Raw genomic sequence first — 22737 nt, 5'->3', positions numbered from 1 at the left:
ACCCCCATCACACATTCCCACTCTCTCTCTCTCCAGGTTTGGATTTTGGTTGTACTGTGAGTGGAGATACCCCTGCCCCCAATACAGTCTCTCCTATTCAGTTCCCCTCTAGTGGCCCATGGGCTCTTGGGCAGCATACACCATAAAGAAGGGAGAGCAGCAGCTCGGTGCTGACAGGAGTTTCAGCACCTGGCTTCCCGATGCCACTCTCCTTTTTTTTTGGTGTATGGTTCCCAAGAGCCCGTGGGCTGCATGCACCAGGTACCTAGGTTTTTAACGCTAGTAAAATGCCAGTCGAAGGCCCCTACTAAAGCTCATTAACGCCTGTCTAATGCCCATACTAAAGCTCATTAACGACCATCAACTGCTCATACCAAAGCTATAGGAGTGTTTGGTAAGAGTTAGAAATTTAGTCAAGTGTGAACAAGCCCTAAACGTAAACCCCCATCACACATTCCCACTCTCTCTCTCCCCAGGTTGGGATTTTGCTTGTACTGTGAGTGGAGATACCTCCGCCCCCAATACAGTCTCTCTAATTCAGTGCCCCACAAGTGGCCCATGGGCTCTTGGGCAGCATACACCATAAAGAAGGGAGAGCGGCAGCTCGGTGCTGACAGGAGTTTCAGCACCTGGCTTCCCGATGCCACTCTCCTTTTTTTATGGTGTATGGTTCCCAAGAGCCCGCGGGCTGCATACACCAGGTACCTAGGTTTTTAACGCTAAGAAAAAGCCAGTCTAAGGCCCCTACTAAAGCTCATTAACGCCTGTCTAACGCCCATACTAAAGCTCTCTTAACGACCATCAAACTCTCATACCAAAGCAATAGGAGTGTTTGGTAAGAGTTAGAAATTTAGTCAAGTGTGAACAAGCCCTAAAAGTTAACCCCCATCACACATTCCCACTCCCTCTCTCCCCAGGTTGGGATTTTGGTTGTACTGTGGGTGGACATACCTCTGCCCCCAATATAGGCTCTCTCATTCAGTGCCCCACAAGTGGCCCATGGGCTCTTGGGCAGCATACACCACAAAGAAGGGAGAGCGGCAGCTCGGTGCTGACAGGAGTTTCAGCACCTGGCTTTCCGATGCCACTCTCCTTTTTTTTTGGTGTATGGTTCCCAAGAGCCCGCGGGCTGCATGCACCAGGTACCTAGGTTTTTAACGCTAGTAAAAAGCCAGTCTAAGGCCCCTACTAAAGCTCATTAACGCCTGTCTAACGCCCATACTAAAGCTCATTAACGACCATAAAACGCTCATACCAAAGCTATAGTAGCGTTTTGGTAAGAGTTAGAAATTTAGTCAAGTGTGAACAAGCCCTAAAAGTTAACCCACATCACACATTCCCACTCTCTCTCTCTCCAGGTTGGGATTTTGCTTCTACTGTGAGTGGAGATACCTCCGCCCCCAATACATTCTCTCCTATTCAGTGCCCCACAAGTGGTCCATGGGCTCTTGGGCAGCATACACCACAAAGAAGGGAGAGCGGCAGCTGGGTGCTGATAGGAGTTCCAGCACCTAGCTCCCCATTGCCACTCTCCTTTTTTTATGGTGTATGGTTCCCAAGAGCCTGCGGGCCGCATGCACCAGGTACCTAGGTTTTTAACGCTAGTAAAAAGCCAGTCTAAGGCCCCTACTAAAGCTCATTAACGCCTGTCTAACGACCATACTAAAGTTAATTTTAACGCTCATACCAAAGCTATAGGAGCGTTTGTAAGAGTTAGAAATTTAGTCAAGTGTTAACAAGCCCTAAAAGTTAACCCCCATCACACATTCCCACTCTCTCTCTCCCCAGGTTGGGATTTTGCTTGTACTGTAAGTGGAGATACCTCCGCCCCCAATAGTCTCTCTAATTCAGTGCCCCACAAGTGGCCCATGGGCTCTTGGGCAGCATACACCATAAAGAAGGGAGAGCAGCAGCTCAGTGCTGACAGGAGTTTCAGCACCTGGCTTCCCGATGCCACTCTCCTTTTTTTTTGGTGTATGGTTCCCAAGAGCCCGCGGGCTGCACGCACCAGGTACCTAGGTTTTTAACGCTAGTAAAAAGCCAGTCTAAGGCCCCTACTAAAGCTCATTAACGCCTGTCTAACGCCCATACTAAAGCTCATTAACGACCATCAAACGCTCATACCAAAGCTATAGGAGTGTTTGGTAAGAGTTAGAAATTTAGTCAAGTGTGAACAAGCCCCTAAAAGTTAACCCCCATCACACATTCCCACTCCCTCTCTCCCCAGGTTGGGATTTTGCTTGTACTGTGGGTGGACATACCTCTGCCCCCAATATAGGCTCTCTCATTCAGTGCCCCACAAGTGGCCCATGGGCTCTTTGTCAGCATACACCACAAAGAAGGGAGAGCGGCAGCTGGGTGCTGATAGGAGTTCCAGCACCTAGCTCCCCATTGCCACTCTCCTTTTTTTATGGTGTATGGTTCCCAAGAGCCTGCGGGCCGCATGCACCAGGTACCTAGGTTTTTAACGCTAGTAAAAAGCCAGTCTAAGGCCCCTACTAAAGCTCATTAACGCCTGTCTAACGCCCATACTAAAGCTCATTAACAACCATCAAACGCTCATACCAAAGCTATAGGAGTGTTTGGTAAGAGTTAGAAATTTAGTCAAGTGTTAACAAGCCCTAAAAGTTAACCCCCATCACACATTCCCACTCTCTCTCTCCCCAGGTTGGGATTTTGCTTGTAATGTGAGTGGAGATACCACCGCCCCCAATACAGTCTCTCTAATTCAGTGCCCCACAAGTGGCCCATGGGCTCTTGGGCAGCATACACCATAAAGAAGGGAGAGCGGCAGCTCGGTGCTGACAGGAGTTTCAGCACCTGGCTTCCCGATGCCACTCTCCTTTTTTTATGGTGTATGGTTCCCAAGAGGCCGCGGGCTGCATGCACCAGGTACCTAGGTTTTTAACGCTAGTAAAAAGCCAGTCTATGGCCCCTACTAAAGCTCATTAACGCCTGTCTAACGCCCATACTAAAGCTCATTAACGACCATCAAACTCTCATACCAAAGCTATAGGAGTGTTTGGTAAGAGTTAGAAATTTAGTCAAGTGTGAACAAGCCCCTAAAAGTTAACCCCCATCACACATTCCCACTCCCTCTCTCCCCAGGTTGGGATTTTGCTTGTACTGTGGGTGGACATACCACTGCCCCCAATATAGGCTCTCTCATTCAGTGCCCCACAAGTGGCCCATGGGCTCTTGGGCAGCATACACCACAAAGAAGGGAGAGCGGCAGCTGGGTGCTGATAGGAGTTCCAGCACCTAGCTCCCCATTGCCACTATCCTTTTTTTATGGTGTATGGTTCCCAAGAGCCTGCGGGCCGCATGCACCAGGTACCTAGGTTTTTAACGCTAGTAAAAAGCCAGTCTAAGGCCCCTACTAAAGCTCATTAACGCCTGTCTAACGCCCATACTAAAGCTCATTAACAACCATCAAACGCTCATACCAAAGCTATAGGAGTGTTTGGTAAGAGTTAGAAATTTAGTCAAGTGTGAACAAGCCCTAAAAGTTAACCCCCATCACACATTCCCACTCTCTCTCTCCCCAGGTTGGGATTTTGCTTGTAATGTGAGTGGAGATACCTCCGCCCCCAATACAGTCTCTCTAATTCAGTGCCCCACAAGTGGCCCATGGGCTCTTGGGCAGCATACACTATAAAGAAGCGAGAGCGGCAGCTCTGTGCTGACTGGAGTTTCAGCACCTGGCTTCCCGATGCCACTCTCCTTTTTTTATGGTGTATGGTTCCCAAGAGCCCGCGGGCTGCATGCACCAGGTACCTAGGTTTTTAACGCTAGTAAAAAGCCAGTCTAAGGCCCCTACTAAGTGTCTTTATTAAAAGTCAGCAAGTACAGTATTTGTAGCTGCTGACTTTTAATTTTTTTTTTTTTTAAACTGGTTGAAGATCCTCTTTAAGGACACAAGCAGGTGCTGGCTCCTTAACAACCAGCTAGGCAGTGCAGAGGTTGACATATATCACAACCAAATACAGCACTGCGATATCTTAGCTTTTTAAATTATTTAACGATGTTTTTGAAAAATACCACATGCTCTAATGTACTACAATTTTTGGTGCGGTATTCTAGTTTTTGTGAATTGAGCCCATAGTCTTTTTCTTAGGAAATAAAGGGTCTCAATATAGCTAATGAAGCTAATGGCAAATTGCCACAGTGGCCAGTGAAAAGTGTCTCGACATTATACACCTTATTGCTATTTGCAGCTAGGGGAGATCAGCAAATGTCCATTCACTGCTCTCCCTCACTTCTGAGGGTCAATGAAAGTGACCAACAGTGAAACATATGACTTCTGAAACATACACACACTCCCACTGCTGTAGTTGGGAATGTGGGTAAAACCCCTCGCTTCCACCAATGTATGACATACATTGGTAGCAGTAAAATGGTTAATGGGGGCTTCCAGATTGTGATAAGAACCCTGCCTGCAGGCACCCACAATCACCTGGCCAAGGTTGTGGGGAGAAGCCCCTGTCCTCATCAACATGAGCACAAGCTGCTTTGTTAGGAGGACCCCCTGGCAGGCAAGGTACCCTCCCGAAGTTTAGGGCATGTTGCCTGGTATGGTTTAGAAAGGGTGGGCAGATGGCAAATGTTCATCTCCCCTCCCCATCTTCCCCCACCTTTCCTACCAGGCAGCATGTCTGGTATGGATTTTCAGGAGGACATTTTTGTTGTAATTTTTGCATGGGGCTGCAGCTTGAAATCCATACCCTTTGTTTACATTCACCTGTCAGCTTGTCCCTAGCTGACAGCTGAATGGACTGGATGGAAATGGTTCACTGGTTACCACCAGGACATCAGTGGTTACCAGCTCCCTAATAACCAACACACCTAAGCAGGAAGCTGACACATTTAGCTATAGTAATACTGCTGCTAAATGTTTCACTTCCCGCTACAGCCGCAGGTCTGCTTGGCTAAACTCCTATATATTTTGGCTATTTGCCAAACCTCCAAACAAGCAAATATCAGTTCACACTATTGGGGATGTGGGAACGCAAAACATGACATGCTTCCCTTTACCTGCAGCCAAAACGCATTGCTTTGCAGCAGATGGGCAGGGGTGCCATTTATTTTTAATGACAACCCCATGCGTCGGAAAACTCTACGCACTTTCGGGTGAATGAAACTTCATGTTGCAAGCTGCACCACGTGCTACAGTGTGAACCTAGTCTGAGCCTGGCTTTGGACCAGACCTATCAGTCACTGAGGCTTGTCGTATTCATTCTCTTCCTTCTTCTATCTCCCGTGGGCCTTTCTCTTGTTTCTTACGACGGTAGATTAGAGTTCTGCACAAAAAAAATAGAAACATTAAAATTAGTTTTTCGTTAAACAGCAGTATAGTAGTAGTATTCTCTGCTATCAGATTGCTGTGGTCTGGGCTTTCCCGCTAGAAGTGAAGCCGTATGTAGTCCTTTACGCACAGGACTGTTAATGGAAGTGTGCACCTTTAATACAACATAGTTATTCTGCTCAGTACAATTACATGAGTGCATTGCAGCTTCATTCATGTCATTCTCTTTCATGTGAGAGAAAATGTAGAGGACTTAAGCTGGCCATAGACAGATCAATTCAGTTCAGACTTGCATTTCAATCAGTGTGTTGCAGTCCCCTTTCAACAGATGTTAATCATTTGAAGCCTGAAAAAATCTGACAGCAGAGGATGCAGCTTCAGAATCTGTTGTCCCAGTTAGATGGATTCCTTCATTTGTGTGGATCAAGAAATCTGTTAGCCTTTTTTGTTCTGCCAACTGGCAGCCAATTAACAGTGTATGGCCAGCTTTAGTTGTAAGGAAAAACCTTTTGTTTTTTAAATCTCCATTGCAAAGCACATTGCGGTTGATAGAAGAAACTTACTGTAAATTAAAAAAAGTTACATATATAAACCATTCAGCTGTTGGCTTTTCTTTATGTAACGTGTACTTCAAAACTGAACCCTAGAATCTGATTAGTTCAGTGAGCAACACCTCCATTATTTGTAGTACAAATATTCATAAACCAGTCTGTGTTTTTAAACCTGACAAAGTGAGGTGGCCATATTACAGGTCATACTAGGTAAAAAAATAATCTCTAGACTTGGAAAGACCACATTTTAGGTCACGTGTGATTCCTCTGCCTCCAGAGATGGCACCTGTGTGATGAGGCAGTGAACATATTTTGCTAAGTAAAGTGAGATCTTACCGAATCAAACATCCAACGAAAGCTAAAAGTATTAGGCCTCCAGATACGCTTCCGAAAATGATGAACATAGTTTTGTTATCCAATCCTGGCTTGTTTCCAACTTGTACTGCATCGCACATACAGTAATCAGCACCTGCAATTGAAGCATAAAAAGCACATTAGATTACCATTATAATAAACACTTAATGGTCTAGACAACTAAAGAGAGGATATCCCTAAAAAAGTAACTAGTTATCCTTAATTGATCGCCACCTTCAGAACGGGTATCCCCACTGGAAAATTTACCAGTGCTTCCTGTTCTGACAACAATGATAAAATCTTTATTTCCCATCGCTTTCTGTCTTAGTAAAACTGGCCAGCAGGATGAAGAGCGCGCGAGAGAGAATGAATCTCTCCAATGGGAAATTAGAAATGTAAAAACTGACAAACATTACACTTCCACATCTTATCCAAAATTAAAAAAAAAAATTATGTTTTTACAGATACATAATTTGTGCTGAATTCACACAACCTCTGTATGCAAGTTAGTAACAGCTTAACTCTACACAGAATTTTTAGTGATGTCATTACTGCTACTGCACCACAGAAATAGTGGACTTGAACTGACAAAATGGGCACAATTTTACAAACAATATACAGTACCAAAGCATATCATAAACCCCAACCCAGCCCTTCTCAACTAGGGTTCCATGGAACCCAAATATTCCTCCAGAGGTTGATAGGGGTTCCTTAAGTAGGGAACGATTGGCCTCCCATCTGATGGTACCTGCACAGTTTCGGGGCCTATGCTGCATGGCAGAGCCAGCAGCATGACAGCAGTAATCTTTTTAGCTGTCTGCAAGGGTGGCATTCTGACCACCACTGTAAGGGGGACATTCTTCCAACTGGCCATCAATTAAGTGGCAGTTTTCCCACAGACCTCCAATAAATTTGGCTTTAGCAGGGGTTTGCCAAGACCTGAAAATTATTTCAAGGATTCCTGTGCGGTAAAAATGTTGAAAGAGTTTGCCCTAACCCATAAAAAACACTTAAATATCTTCATTGTAAGAGTGACTGGGACACCAGGCACATGACTATGTACAGTATATGTAGTAACAGCTCATAAAGACAAAGCTGAACAAATAGTTCAGCACAGTCTAAAAAGTCCAGGATCTTAGTTCTAACAAATTGAATCCCTTATACCAAACCATAACAGTAAAGTTATTTGAATATTTGAGTAAATGTGCCAAATAAAGCCAAAGAGCCAATATATGAGGAATAAAGCGAAAATATAAAATGAATACATTTATATACATTTATATTTTTTAAAAAGGGGGAAAGCAGATGAATATATAAGGAGAATGAAAGGAAGTGGTATATATGAGGAATAGAAGGGTGCTACAATCCAAAACTTATTACCCATAAAGCGGTTATATAATAAATCTCCATTTATGCCCAGTGGTGCTAGTATCTTCAACTGGGCTTCCCTTTGAGCAATTGCTTGGTTAACCTTTCCTGCTCTTTGGCTACGGTTGATGTGTTTTAGCCTGCACACTTTACTATTTGTGCATCATGTACTGTGAGAAAGTGTTGTGCCATTGTAATCAATCGTTTGCCCAATTTCTTCCCCTGTTTTTGATATGATTTTGTATATTGTTTGTAACATTTCATGAATTGTTTACAATAAGACTCGGTTCACACTACTGCGACCTGAAAGTTGTGTGACTTACGGTGCGACTTTGCCAGGCGAATGCCTGGCAATTTGCTGGTGACATAATGCGACTTTCAAACCATGCGATTTTGCCTGTGACCAATGAGAATGTAATGTCGGATCCAAATGACATCAATATAGATGAGGTTCCGACTTGGAGGCGACTTCCATTAAATTCTATTGGCACATGTCAGATAGAAGTCGCCTTGAAGTAGTACAGAAACCTTTTCTAAAGTCAGAGCGACTTCAGTAGCTAATTAAGACAGCTGTCATTGACGAACATGGGATTTTAAATGTCATGCAACTTGTTGGATCCCAAGTTGCAGCAATGTGAACCAAGACTAAAAGTTGATCATTTATCATTGCAGTATATAATTGGGAAGTAAATAAAGACTGAACAGAAACTTACCATAACTCTCGATGCATGTTTTAACATGGACCTTCACATCTTTCATGGAGCTAAATCTTTCTCCATTGATCAGTAGGTGAACCCGGTAGGTGCCGCTGTCTTCTAACTGGGTTGGGTTGATCACTAATGAGCAGTCACCTTTATGCCTTGCCAGTAAACTATGGGCACGCTCATTAGGCTGCTGTGATGGTTCCTTGTTGTTGTCAAAGAGCATGTAAACTGGTTTAGAGTCTCCACCACTCTCTGGTATCATGGTCCATTCCAGATCTACTTTGTCTGCCTGAAAATGTTGGTTCATGCTGTAAATGCAGGGGATCAGCAGACGTGTATCTGCATCAACCTGAATCTCTTCAGCATTCAACTTGATGTTATTAGTCAGAGCCGCTAAAAAACAAAGGAAAAATAAAATGTTAAAACAATGTACTGTGACACTAATTAATACAACTACACATTTAAAAACAAGAAATAACCTTATTTTAAGGTTCTGCTGCAGACAGGTATTTACTTTCTGCATTTCTAAAGGGCAGACCTACAGGGCTTTACTAGAGCTTTTAAAGGGCAGAGCTTTACAGAGTTCAAATCAGTTGCTTTTCCAGTGGCATTTAGAGCCTAACATGCCCACCTGCATACGGGAGCCAGAGCAGACTGTAGTAATTGGAGCAAAGCTGTGTCTCCCACTGCTGCTGCGGTCACCTAGGCGGTGACCTCGGAAGCAGAAGTTTCCCCCCTCCCCCTCGTCTTCTGGGACACATGACAGGTCCCAGAAGATTATGGGTCCATTCACAAAGCACAGAGCTTCTCGCGCATGCGCAGTGGGCACCTGGATGTGAAGCCGCAAGCTGTCACAGTCAGGTGCCCACACTGAAGATGCCGGCATCAGGGAGAGAAGGCGGCCAGTAAAACCAGCTGTAGTAAGGACATCGAGGGACAGGTAAGTGGCTGTGTTGTTATAATCAGCAGATACAGTTTTTGTAGCTGCTGACATTTTTTTTTTTTCTCAGCTGGAATTGCGCTTTAAGCTTTGTGTAATGAGGCTAGTGACATTCAAAAACATTTTTAAGAAAACTGGTACTGAGGAAAATATGGGGGCTACTAATGGTAACGTGTACCTAAGGCAGGCGCTTCCCTGTCTTTTCAGTCCTTGCTTCCCTATTTATACTGTATACACAGATGTGCAAGGCCTCATGTACACGGAATGTTTTGCTAACTCTCCCAGACGCATGTTCCCCTGGACATGCTGGCAGTGAAGGGTTTTTTTCTGCCTCCAAACACAGATGTGTGCATGGACACATAGACGAACATACAGGAGTGTTTAGAGGCAGAAAAAAAAAAACAAAAGAACCTCCAGATGTCCCAAGAGCAGCGTCAAAAACATTCGGAATGCATAAGACCCAAGACTTCTCTAGGTGTATGTGACTTCCAGGTCAGTGACACACTAGGAGTGCAGACTATAACCCCTCTAATGTTTCTAACCCAACAAACTTCCGTATAAGTAAATCGCTAGTTAAAAACACCCCTCTAATGCCTGTTTTCAATACCAATGTAAACCAGTTACCTGGTGCATGCTGGCTCTTGGACATCATACACCATAAAGAAAGGAGAGTGGCACCAGGGAGCTGGGTGCTGGAACACAGAGCGGGTACCAACACCCAGCTGCCGCTCTCCCTTCTTTATGGTGTATGATGCATAAGAGCCTATGGGCCGCGTGTGGGGCACTAAATGAGAGAAACTGTACTGGGGTGGAGGTATCTCCACCCACAGTAGAGAGGTGGGGGGGGGGCTCAACTTCACTCAGATCACCTAGGTGCCTGGTGCATGCGGCCTGTAGGCTCTTGGATACTAAACACCATAAAAAAGGAGAGTGGCACCGGGGAGCCAGCTGCTGGAACTTGTGTTAGCACCCAGCTGCCACTCTCCCTTCTTTATGGTGTATAGTGCCCAAGAGCCCATGGGCCACTTGTCCCAAATGCACCCTAGGTTACGCCATTACTAGTAAAGAAAAAAAAAAAATTCTAGCATATATACCGCCATTTGTAATCACTATAATTTTCACGTAAGTCAATTAGTTTACATGTATTGGGATTTTTTTTTTAGCAAAGACATGAAGCAGAATACATTTTTCAGTTTACAAGGCCTACACACCAGGACAAAAGGTGACAGTTATTGTCAGCCGAACCCCATGAGATTTGAAAAAAAAATACAGTTAAATGGCTTAAAATATCATTGTGTGGCCACCCACTTGAGCAGAACCAAACCCACCGATTTTGGATGTTTACCAGAAAAAAAAAATATTATAAATAATTCTCTGACTTACCTGTTCCCAGGTGCACAAGGCACAGAAAGATGATCACTTTTACCAAGAGGCTCATTTTTTGCAGTTTATCACAAAGATAACGAATTGTTCTAAAATGATGAATAAAGTCTCTGGAAATCCCTTTGTACATGAAATGTAACAAAGAAATCAGGAGAGAAATGTGAAAGTAATCTCAGAGCTAATCGCAGAGCTGCGCTCACTGCTGAGTCCAAACACAAATGACACTGACCCCTGCTGGTAGCTATTTATACCACCTGCAGCCTCACTGTGAGCTCTGGGTGGGCGGGGCTAACGGAAGCCTCAGCCAATCAGGTCCGACTTGCTGATCACCGATTGGCTGACAAGATTTGAATTGAAAGCAGTAGACAAAGGAAGTCAAACAGGGATCTGTGATCGATCAGCAGCTAGTTTGGCCTTAAAGAAACCAGGAGTTGCAACTCACTGATCTGCAGCCGAAGGATAAACAACCTTTTTTGTTTTTGCCAATTGGCTGTAATTTATAAATCACACAGAGGTCAGTTTACAAGGCCTGCACACCAGGACAAAAGGTGACAGTTAATGTCAGCTGTGTCCCATGTGATTTGCAAAAAAAAAAAAAAAACCAAACCAGTTAAATGGCTAAAAATATCATTGTGTGGCCACCCACCTGAGCAGAACCAAACCCACCGATTTTAGATGTTTACCAGAAAAAAAAAATATTATAAATAATTCTTTGACTTACCTGTTCCCAGGTGCACAAGGCACAGAAAGACGATCACTTTTACCAAGAGGCTCATGTTTTGCAGTTTATCACAAAGATAACGAATTGTTCTAAAATGATGAATAAAGTCTCTGGAAATCCCTTTGTACACAAACATGAAATGTAACAAAGAAATCAGGAGAGAAATGTGAAAGTAATCTCAGAGCTAATCGCAGAGCTGCGCTCACTGCTGAGTCCAAACACAAATGACACTGACCCCTGCTGGTAGCTATTTATACCACCTGCAGCCTCACTGTGAGCTCTGGGTGGGCGGGGCTAACGGAAGCCTCAGCCAATCAGGTCCGACTTGCTGATCACCGATTGGCTGACAAGATTTGAATTGAAAACAGTAGACAAAGGAAGTCAAACAGGGATCTGTGATCGATCAGCAGCTAGTTTGGCTTTAACCACTTCCATACTGGGCACTTTTACCCCCTTCCTGCCCAGGCCATTTTTCAGGTTTCAGCGCTCTCACACTTTGGGTACAATGTTGTATGACCGCCCAATTGTCATTCAAACTAAAATGTAATCATTTTCTTCTCACAACTAGAGCTTTCTTTTGGTGGTATTTAATCACTTCTGGGGTTTTTTTTTTTTTTTTTTTTAAATTAACAAAAAAAGACCAAAACTTTTTTTAAAAAAACACGTTTTCTTTGTTTCTGTTATAAAAGTTTGCAAATAATTAATTGTTCTTCATAAATTTAGGCCAAAATGTATTCTACTACATGTTTTTGGTGAAAATAACCGAAATTAGTATTTATTATTTAGTCTGTAGGAAAGTTATAGAGTTCACAAACTATGGTATAGATCTGAATATTGATCAATCCTGAAGTGCTGACGACCAATCTAATTTCTTGAGGTCCAAGAATGTCAGAACAGTACAGATATCCCCCAAATGACCCCTTTTTGCAAAGTAGACAGTCCAATGTATTTCATAATAGGCATGGCGAGTTTTTTGAAGTTGTAATTTTTTGTCATAATTTTTCAGAAAATGAAGAAATCAAAAAAATGATTTTCACTATTTATTTTTTTTTTACATACTGTCACCAGTGCAGTACAGCGTCATCATATAACTGGCATGGCGGTGATCAGGGACACTGACTGGTGACAGTACGAAAAAAAAATTGATAATTGTTTTTTATTTTTTTTATTATTTTTTTTATTACTTTTTTGTCTTTTTTTTAAGATTTTTTTTTCATATTTCAGTATGACCAAAGTAGTATAAGGTTACCATTGTAACATTGTACTACTTTGGGGAAGTAACCATTATTTTTTTTTTTTCTGCACAATTTGCTTATAGCAAAGAATTACTTTGCTATAAGCAAGCATTTACCTGAATGAAATCGATCCATTCAGGTTTTTTGTTTTTCTTTTATGCTTAGCTGTGATTTGGCCACAGCTAATCACATGACACAGCTGGGCTGTGATTGGCCCAGCTTGTGCATTTGATCGCTGTGACCATTCACAGCTAGCCACACTTGTATACAATGGATGGCATGAAAGGAAGCCATCCATTGTATACAACTGTCATGTGACCTGCTGTGATTGGTCACAGCTGGTCACATGGTACTGGCATCGGGTCCGGTACACAGATCTGTCATCTGCCGTGTCCGAGGTACACGGCCGGTGACAGATCGCGCCACTGCGCAGCTCTGCAGAAGCGCAAACTGCACATGACTGAAAGGATGCCATATGGCGTCCACCCGGAGGGACGAGGTGCTCACCCGACCGCCATCTGGCCATAGGCCGGGCGGGAATCGGTTAAAGAATCCAGTGGGTGCAACTCACCGATCTGCAGCAGAAGGATAAACACCTTCTTTTTTTTTCTTTTTGCCAATTGGCTGTGATTTATAAATCACGCCGGGTGTTTTAAATAATTTTTTTTTTTTCAATGGAGCAATGTGAGCGCTCCCTAATTGGTGATGATGAAAACAAAACACACACAAAAACACATTTTAATAAAGTTTAATATTCAATATTTTATTTACAAAATCCAATGCTATCCCAATGCGTCCGTTTTGGCGGTTCTCCTCTCCTTGGCCTGGTTCACACCTATGCCTTTTCTCTTTCTGCAGTGCATTTTGCGTTTTATGATGCGTTTTTATTTTTCTTGTTAAAGGGGAGATGTTTTTGTTGTTGGGCACATTTAAAAAAAAACACAAAACGCATCAAAAACACATTACAAGCGTGTCCATTGAGGTCTATTGAACCAAAAACGCACCGAACAAAAGTCCCTTTCAATTCCAAAATGCAAATGCAAAAAAAGCAACGCATAGATGTGAATGTGACCCATAGGGAATCATGTTAAGGCGCGGTTCACACCTATGCAGTTTGTGTTTGATCTGGTTCTGCAGTGATTTTTGCAGTGCGTCTTGTTTTTCATGTGTTTTGCGGTTTTTATGCATTTTTGGCCAGTTTTGGCTGATCACAGGTGCAATGCTCTGCAAACTCCTGTACAAAAAAATAATAAATGTATATATAAGGCAAACTTAGCCTTTAAGCCCAGGGGCTGAACAAGAGAAATCTAAAGGTTCCCTGCTCCCATGTCTTTCCCTCTCAGAGGGATGTACAAAACGGAGGTATTTTTGGGCCTGCCAGAGGGGAAAAATGAGGCGGCATATGCAGCGTGGCAAATTGTCGGTATAGCAAGATTGAATTAACGGTGGGAGGGACGTAAGCCCTGAGCCTACATTCAGAGTGCAGGGGTCAGAAATACATACATAATGTACAAAGTTCAGGTGTCAGGAACATGTGGCATACAGAGGGCAGGGGACAGAAGTATATAATATACAAAGTTTAGGTGTCAGGACTATGTACCATACAGAATGCAGGGGTCAGACATATAATATGTACAAAGTTCAGGTGTCAGGAGTATGTACCATACAGCGTACAGGGGTGCATAGATGAAGGATAGCGATGTAATCCAGATGAAGGGGCTGCTCATGTCAACCAGGGCTCCGGCTCTCAAGGAGAACAAACACACACACACACACACACACACACAAACAGTCACATAGGCCTCATTCACAAGGCTGATGATGCCTCTAGAGCATCAGTGGGACATTTTTTTTATCCAGGTGCTGCGTACAGGCGGCCAGTTGAAGTCTATTAGGAAACGCATGGACACATATGCACATCTTAATGTGATAGGTGCGTGGGTGCTGGTGAGCGGCCCTGAATACACACAACTCAAATGCAGCCGAGTGTCCCAATAGACTTCAAAGGACTGCCTGCATGTAGCACCTGGAAATTAAGTTAAGTTCACAGTACTGCGTGGCCTGGACAGCACACACAATCGTGCATTCCCGGCATGCAAAAGAAACGCTCTGCTGTTTAGCAGATGCACATGGGTGACATTAATTCTAAATGGCACCCCCATGCATCAACAACATGCCCGCGTTTTTTCACACACAAAACTGCATGGTGCCACAGCACCATGCGATTCCTTGTGGCATGATTTTCAAAGAGTTGGGGACATCTTTACCTGCGTTTCTGCGGGTAGGGCAGCCCATTGAAATGAATGGACTGCCCTACCCACAGAAGGTAGCGCACACAAGTGTGAACTGGACCTTACAGACTGTAACAAACATACAGTACTTCCTGGCCACATAATACTATACGGGCCTCACTGCGCATGTGAACGAGGCCATACAGACAGACACACAGACAGACATACACACAAACATTCACAAACTGCTCTGCTTTCTCTGCTTGGAAAGTGTTGAATGGGCTGTCCCCATCCCCAGTTCTGTCCCCCTTCATCAGCAGAAAGTGGACGTTCTGCTCTGGAATTTGAATTTGGACTCCCTGCCTCCAGTTCTCGACCCCCCCCCCCCCCTTTAATTAGCAACAGGAGGATATATCAGTTCACAGGATTTCTGTCAAGGTCAACAGATATTTTTTTTCGCACACTCGTACAAATATATCAGAATTCTTTCAGTGGTATATTTACCAGACCAAATGGGAGTTCATAGAGCTGAGGGTTTACATACTCATTAAATTCGGTACTAATACATTTTGTTTTATCTTCATAGAAGCCAAGCTGGCGCTGAAGACTTACATAAGTTTTATTCAGCAAACCATCTCAGACCCTGAAAAGGTTCAAGGGAGACTCCATAAAGATGATAAGGTATATAAGCATAAATAAACTGTTTTTTGGCTGTGCTTCTCCTATGGATCACAGGAGTTCAGTTCGTTCTACACTCCTGTGACCCATTTTCAACTGACCGCGAGCTAAAGCCCGAGCTCGGCTAATCTCACATAGATGGTCCAGGCTTTGAAAAGACTACCACCATATGGCTGGGATCCATCCAGATGCCTGGACTGGCATCTGGCTCAGCCTATCAGCGAGCCACTGAGAACCTGAGCCAGACGTTCCCATCCCCTACACAGCCAAGCACTCCAGTGAGCCCCGGAAGGGCAGAGCAGAGAACCGGTGACTGACAGGCGCTGGCTGTCTGCTCATTGAAGACCAAGAACTAAGCAATCACTGGTGTTCGATCTCTCAGTTCTCGGTCTAGAGCCAGCGGGGGGACAAATGCAGCATCTCACCAGTGTTGCATCCACCTAGGTGAGCATAATTGTTTTTCATGAATTCCATACTTCTCTTTTAACTACTACAGCTCAAACCTGTATACCTGCTAAGAATCAGAACAATTTTTATTTCTGCTCTGAGTCTTCTATTCTGCAATATATTGTGTGTATCTTATGGTGATGTTGTCTTGCAGACATTATTTTATACTTGTATGCAATCCATTGACAAAAATAGTAACAAAAATAGTAAACAAAATACACTTTTTTTCCTTTCATCAGTCTTAAAAATAGTGTTACTATAATTAATTTGTCTCTAAATGGACACTAACACTATGATTCTGGTACAAAGCTTTACAATGTTATTTACAAATTAAATCAAGGCTTTTTTCAGTATTGTGATTTTCTTTCTTTTTTTTTTTAAATGCAATGCAAATAAAATGGAACACACGAAAAGAAAAACAGGGTTATATATTCATATTTTAAAAAATAGAACTAAAAAAATAGCAGGGTAATTATAGCTTAAGCAGAAGGGGAATGAAGAGTTAATTAGGGCTGATTACAGTAAACTAGAGGGTAATATAGGGTTTAATAAGAACACATTTTATTAAAAGAAAAAGTTGTTTTTTTTGTTTTGCTTTGTTTACATGTTAGGTTGCACTAATTGATATCAAATGCAGATCAAAACGTATCCCTTTTAACTGCAGATGAATGGAATATAGCAAGTACTAAAATAACATTGTTACTTTGTATGTTTGAACAGTGTTCATGAATACTGTCAGTTTGACAGCAGGGAATTGCTGGCAAATTCACAAGAGGGGGTGGCAGCCGGGGAAGAGGACAGGAGATGCTGCACACACTCTGTGTACTAAAAATAAATTTTTAGGGTGTGTGTAGCACATCCATTGTCCACGCTGTTTAATATATATATTATTTTCCATTTTTTTTAGCTCTACGTAGAGTGGAAAAGAGTTAGACCCTCTAATTAAATTTTTTACTGTCTCCCCCTTACTTCCTATCCTGTGATTCCCAGGGCATTGTTGCACTATAATCATCATGCTCTTTCCCTTTGCATTCTCTTATGTTTTCCTTTGGACAGTAAAGCTGGCCATAGATGATTCTTTTTTTTTTTTTTTGATCAGTCAGTGGGCAGATAAAAAAAACAAAAGAAATAGACATCCACACAAGGGAGCTGGATGGAGGAATCCTCCCCACTGTGCTATTGTATTCTGACAGCAGGGACTCCTCTGCTGTCATAAGAAACTGATCAGTGATGCAGCTGACTGGCTGCATCCGCTGATCGAATGAAAGTTTTTCAACAGTCCCATTCAATAGAAGTCAATTGTTAGATTGACTTCTGTTGAGCGGGAATGGCCAAATTTTGATCCATCTATGGCCAGCTTAAAAGGATAAGTTCACATTAAAAAAAATAATACATGCACATTTTTTGCTGCTACAAAAAATAGGCATTTGCTATTTTTCTGAGGAGCCTGCAGAGTGTTGCAACCACATTCAGCAGATCATGGGTGCAATGTCCAGCTCCTGCAGACTCTCAGCATAGTTGTCTGCTTTTACCTCGTATGGGCAGGCAGTTACCTGAGAGCAGGAAGATCAATGGACTATGACTATTAAAAACTGCAAGCCATTATCCACAATGGATGATGTTACTTGTAGGAATTCATTCACAGGGAACTGTGAATGAAAGATGCGGCTATGTGGGCGAAGCCTCACGTGGCCACGCAGTTTTCAAATAGTGACAGTGGGTGCAGGTATAAGATCCTTGGCCCTCTGTCACAGGGAGGGGGGGAGAGGCTGCAGATGCTGGAACATGTTACTTGTTTCACCCTAAAAACTGATAGAACATGTAACATGTTCCAAAGGTGAACTTAGCCTTTAGAGTATAACTAAAGGCAAAACTTTCCTTTTGAATTTTTGATAGCGTGGGGAAGAATTGGAATACCTGGTCTTTCATTGCTCTGTGTCCCTGTTAGGGAGATTCACCCCTTTTGGGTTGTCCCCAGAACAGTAATGGGCAGGGATCTTCAAATGGGGACACAAGTTCTGGTGACCCAAGGACTCTCTCACTTTGGAGGGATTTCCTTTCTTTTTTTAACCGTTCCGTATCTGCCACCCCTCTCTGCCAATCCCTCCACTGGCTTCCCATTGCCCAACGGATAAAATTCAAAACAATAACAATAACATATAAAGCCATTTATAACTCTGCCCCAAATTACATCAATGATCTTGTCTCCAAATATCACCCAAACCATACTCTCTGCTCCTCCCACGACCTCCTGCTCTCTAGCTCCCTTGTCTCCTCCTCCCATGCTCGTCTCCAGGACTTCTCCAGAGCTTCCCCCATCCTCTGGTACTCTCTACCCAATTTATCAGACTATCGTCTACTCTGCCACTTTTAGGCAATCTCTGAAAACCTATCTCTTCAGGGAAGCCTATCCTGCCTTCAGCTAATAATGGAATGTTCTACTCCTCCTACCAGTCCATCCCCCACAGTTACTACCTTTTGTATTACTAGCCCCTCCCTCTTAGATTGTAATCTTTAAGGAGCAGGGCCCTCCTAACCCTCTTGCATTGAACTGTATTGTTGCTGTATTGTCTCCCGTTATATTGTAAATTGCTGAGCAAACTGTTGGCGCTATATAAATCCTGTATAATAATAATAATAATACTTGATACTCTTCATGCATGACATCTGCATTTATAGTGAACATATAACACAGATCTAGTTTATTTCTTTCAGCACTTAGCTATGAATGCTTGCAAAGCCAAAAATGAATGGCTGGAGAACAACAAAAATGCAACAACAGAAGACTTCGTAGACCAAAAACTACAACTGGAAAGCACCATGCAGTCTATCTTCACAAAACTTAATACACCACGTAAGAGTTTTTTTTGTATTTCTTTCAGCTGTATTTTGTGCCATTGTTTTTCAGGGTAAATGACCTTTAAATCCAAAAACAAAAATGTAGCATATTCCAGGTTTCCATTTTTTTAGATATGCTGGCTGCATTAGTTTTCTTTTCAGGCTAAGAACTTTTTCTGCAAATACAAAAAATAACTTTATTTTGACAGTCCTGTGTCCTTGTAACTTCATGCGCACTGATATGATAGATCAAACAATCTTGTCCATTTTCTGAATTAGCTTCTGTGACCAACCAAAAAACAAAGGAAGTAATAGAAAGGAGGAGTGGAAGAGGAGTTAGCTGTCCAAATCAGGAAAGCCGCCTAGTGACAACCACCACTCCCGCTATAGATACTAGTAGGTATAGTTACTGTAGCTACCTTAGGCAGGCCATAAATTATGCAATTTTCTTTACTTATATCAAGGGTGGAAGGAAAGAAAATTACTCGACTCCCCCATCAACACAGTTGATACTGATGGGAAAATTCTTCCCATAGCTCTATTCCCTGGTGGCAGGAGCCAATGATTAGCGTTGCCAGCTATAGCTGGGAGCACTACTTGTTTGGTAAAAACCCTTCATGTTGGTTGTGCACAAGTCAATCGATAGATCAACCTTTGTACCACCAGGGTGCCCATACATGGACATGCTGAACCATGTACGGTATGGCTGACTTTACGATAGAAAGTGTTTTCATATGTTTTCCAGGTAAAAATACAGTTAAAATGAAGCCTAATAGGAAACAAACCTCCACACAGGGGCGGACAGACACTTTGGAAACTCGTGCACTGCCCGAGGTCCCGGGGTCAGTAGGGGGCCCCATAAGATGCCCCTGGTACCTTTTTCATAGGCTTTTTTGAGTTTGGGCAAGGACACAGGGGCCGCATGATCCCCTATTGCCCGGGGGCCCCATGAGTTGTCAGTCCGCCCCTGCCTCCACATCTAAGAAATGAAAAGCTACAGTATATTATGTTTTGGGTTTAGATACAGAGGACAATGCTATGGGGAGCAATTGCAGCAATGTGATCTGAACTAAAAAATAAATACTAAAGTCTATTTATTAATGTTTCACATGAAAAAAAAAACTATAGGGGCAGTAGGATTTTCTTGGTATCAACAATGACACATCAACAACAAATTAATGGTTAGAAACCACATCATTTTATTACAAAAAATATCAATGTTATAAACATTAACAGCAAATAATTTTTAAAAATCCCTCTTTTTTGTAATAAAAGTATGTGTTTTTTAACCATTAATTTGTTGTTGATGTGTCCTTGTTGGTACCCTGTAGATTTTTTCAAATTTTGTGAATTCACATTGGGATTTAGGTACCATTAGCTTTAGGTCAATAGCTATAGAATCTGAGCACTCATTTATTGAATGTTTCACATGAGATTCACACAACTTTCACCCAGGTTTCACACATTTTCCCAAATGAAACCAAGCATGTGTGAATCCTGGGTAAAAATTGTAGGAATCTTGTATGAAAATATCTATAAACTCTAAGGTCTGAAATGTACAGCAGACGTTACTGGAATCTTCATGCATACTTGATAGTTTATATCATAAATTTTAAGAAAGCAACTATAGGTACAGATCCCTACAATCCCTACTGAAAAACTGCGTTAAAAAACAAAATCTATAATATACAACTAAATAAGCAAAAAAATCTTTTAGAATATGCAATTATTTTTCTAATTTGAACATAAAAGTAAAAATAATTACGGACATAAGAACAATCCCTATATCGAACAATTGAGTAAAATCTGAAGATGGAAAATAATTTTAGCAATTAGGCTTCTATTACAGAAAATAAATACATACTGGATACCTCTTTGCATTAATATCTGGAGCAATTTAAAAATAATTCTTGTTTTTCTTTTAGGGGCAGAAACCGGAAAATTAAAACGCTGATAAATGCTGAGCGCCAGTTTAATCAGTTTTTTTTTTTTTTTTTATTAAAATACACCTATATGGCTCTTAATGGCTAAAGAGTTATTGTATTTTGGAGACAGAAAATTGTTTATTTTAACTCCTATACCACTCTTACTACCTATGTTTTTGGTTTTTCTACAAACAAATGACATTCCTATATTGTAAGACTCCATTACTAAAATGTCATATAAGCTTTAACATGTTAATGTAATTTAATGTTTATTAAACATCTTTATTAAAATTTTGGTAACCCTGCGATGATCATCCTTGTTCAAGCAATTCCTGTTATGGGATGACAACCCTCTCCCAGTTGTGCTCCTACATTGTCACCCTGTCAATGCACCTCTATTAGGCAGTAAGGAAATGTGAAGGGTTAAGGATCAACATCCAAAGACGACACTTCAGAGTAGCTTGACATGGGGGATTCCTGCCATAGATTCCAAATTTTGTGCAATTTTTTGGGGCACCAATTTACAGATCTTGGGGGGGGGTTCTAAACAGGGATTGAAGAAGTTGCTTATTTTCCATCTCTCTCCATTATTTAAACTTCATACAAAATCCTCTTGGCAGGGGTGTGTGGTGTGTGAGAAAGGATGGTAATTACTGCTCAGACTTATTCAATTTTTTCGTGTAAAGTTCAGCTTGAAGGTTGTCAAGAGTGTGTAAACACTCCTGTTCCCCACCAGCTGCTGGTCTCATTCCAGCATCCCGGTTTTGGCTGTGATACAGTCTCCCTTTCTGTCCACCTGCAAAGTGATTGATGTAGCCACTCTCTGGGTGGAGACCAAACCTGGTTTAAGCCAGCCAATCCTGCAGTCTAATGCTTATAATAGTGTTTAACACGTGTTTTAAGCTTGCTGTTTGTCTGTCCTGTTCCTATGCCTGCTAGTTTGGATTCCCTTGTTGACAACCTCAGATTGGATATCGACTACGCTCAGAACTCTGCCCTGGATCCGGACTGTCCCTGACCACACTGTCTGCTAAGTGCAAGTATCTGTTTGCTGTGCTCAGTTCGCACCTGCCCCAGCATGGTAGCTAGGCACTATACCATTGTGTATAAGACCTGGAGGAAACCAAGTACTGGGATGTGTGCTTGCCTTATGGGAAAGGGGACTGCTATAGTTGAAGAACACAGAAGCTAGCTATAGTGCCTGACTACCTGCGTTAGGAGTAAGCATGACAAAAGGTAGGGAGGAGCCTGTGCATTGACGTCATGCCGCCGGAGCTGCACGAAGGTCCGGCGGCCATCTTTGTGAGTGGTTTTATGCCTTTGCTTTGTATTCTCCACGTGGATGTACCTAACCTTTGAAATAAAGTACCAGACTATCAGCCGACTTTCTCTGGCTCTTTTGTGAGCTATCTCCTCAGGATTCCTACTGTGGTTTGTATGCTGTTTGGTGTCATCATCCCTGTCTGAGATTACCTTGACCTTCATGGTCGCACAACAGATGGGTGTGCTGCCTAACCTGCCTGGTGAATAAAACAGCTGTTCATGCGCATTTTATATGCGCGTCTGGTGAGTGCAGATAAAGGAATACTTTTCACGGACTCACCAGCACTGGAAATCACCTGTTCACAGATTCATTTACTGGACTGTTCTATATCATTGCTTATCATAATTGTGCCATCTGGTATATGTTCACAATAAGTCACTAATCTATTCAATATCACTTTACGCTGACCATTCAGTGTCACGTATACCCTCACCATACTTATCAATATATTGATTATTGCTAAATCAATGATTTATTTACTTTTACATTTATTAGATTACTAGCGCTGATCAGAGTGCCTCACTGTGTCTTTTTTCAAGTATTGCAGCTATATATTTATTGCTGCTTTATTTATTTCATCATTATTTATTCATACATATGCACATGTTTTAGATACCGTACTTTAGCGCTGCACCTTTTACATTTCAGTGACAACAGGTATTGAGATCTGTAAATATCAGGCTGTTTTACACAAAGCAAAATAGAATAACCTGATTTTCTCAATGCTTTTGAT

The 22737-nt window shown here is 42.2% G+C and overlaps 1 protein-coding gene across 2 annotated transcripts in view; it reads left to right on the top strand.

The window, feature by feature from the left end:
* The window catches only part of ANKRD45 (ankyrin repeat domain 45), a 251929-nt gene extending 229870 nt beyond the window's left edge, over nt 1-22059 (top strand). For both annotated transcript variants that reach the window (XM_089668890.1, XM_089668889.1), the window contains exons 4-6: nt 15379-15473; nt 18633-18771; nt 20681-22059. In XM_089668890.1, coding sequence (XP_089525016.1) covers nt 15379-15473; nt 18633-18771; nt 20681-20709 — 263 coding nt within the window. In that variant the 3' untranslated portion in view covers nt 20710-22059. The remainder of the gene's footprint in view (nt 1-15378; nt 15474-18632; nt 18772-20680) is intronic.
* The last annotated feature ends 678 nt before the right edge of the window (nt 22060-22737 follow it).

The sequence above is a fragment of the Staurois parvus genome, unplaced genomic scaffold (assembly GCF_062004578.1).
Source record: "Staurois parvus isolate SC_StPar_1 unplaced genomic scaffold, SC_StPar_1.0 ptg000066l, whole genome shotgun sequence".
NCBI lineage: Eukaryota > Metazoa > Chordata > Amphibia > Anura > Ranidae > Staurois > Staurois parvus.
The sequence above is the reverse complement of the archived record's forward strand: the minus strand, read 5'-3'. Positions and strand labels throughout refer to the sequence as shown.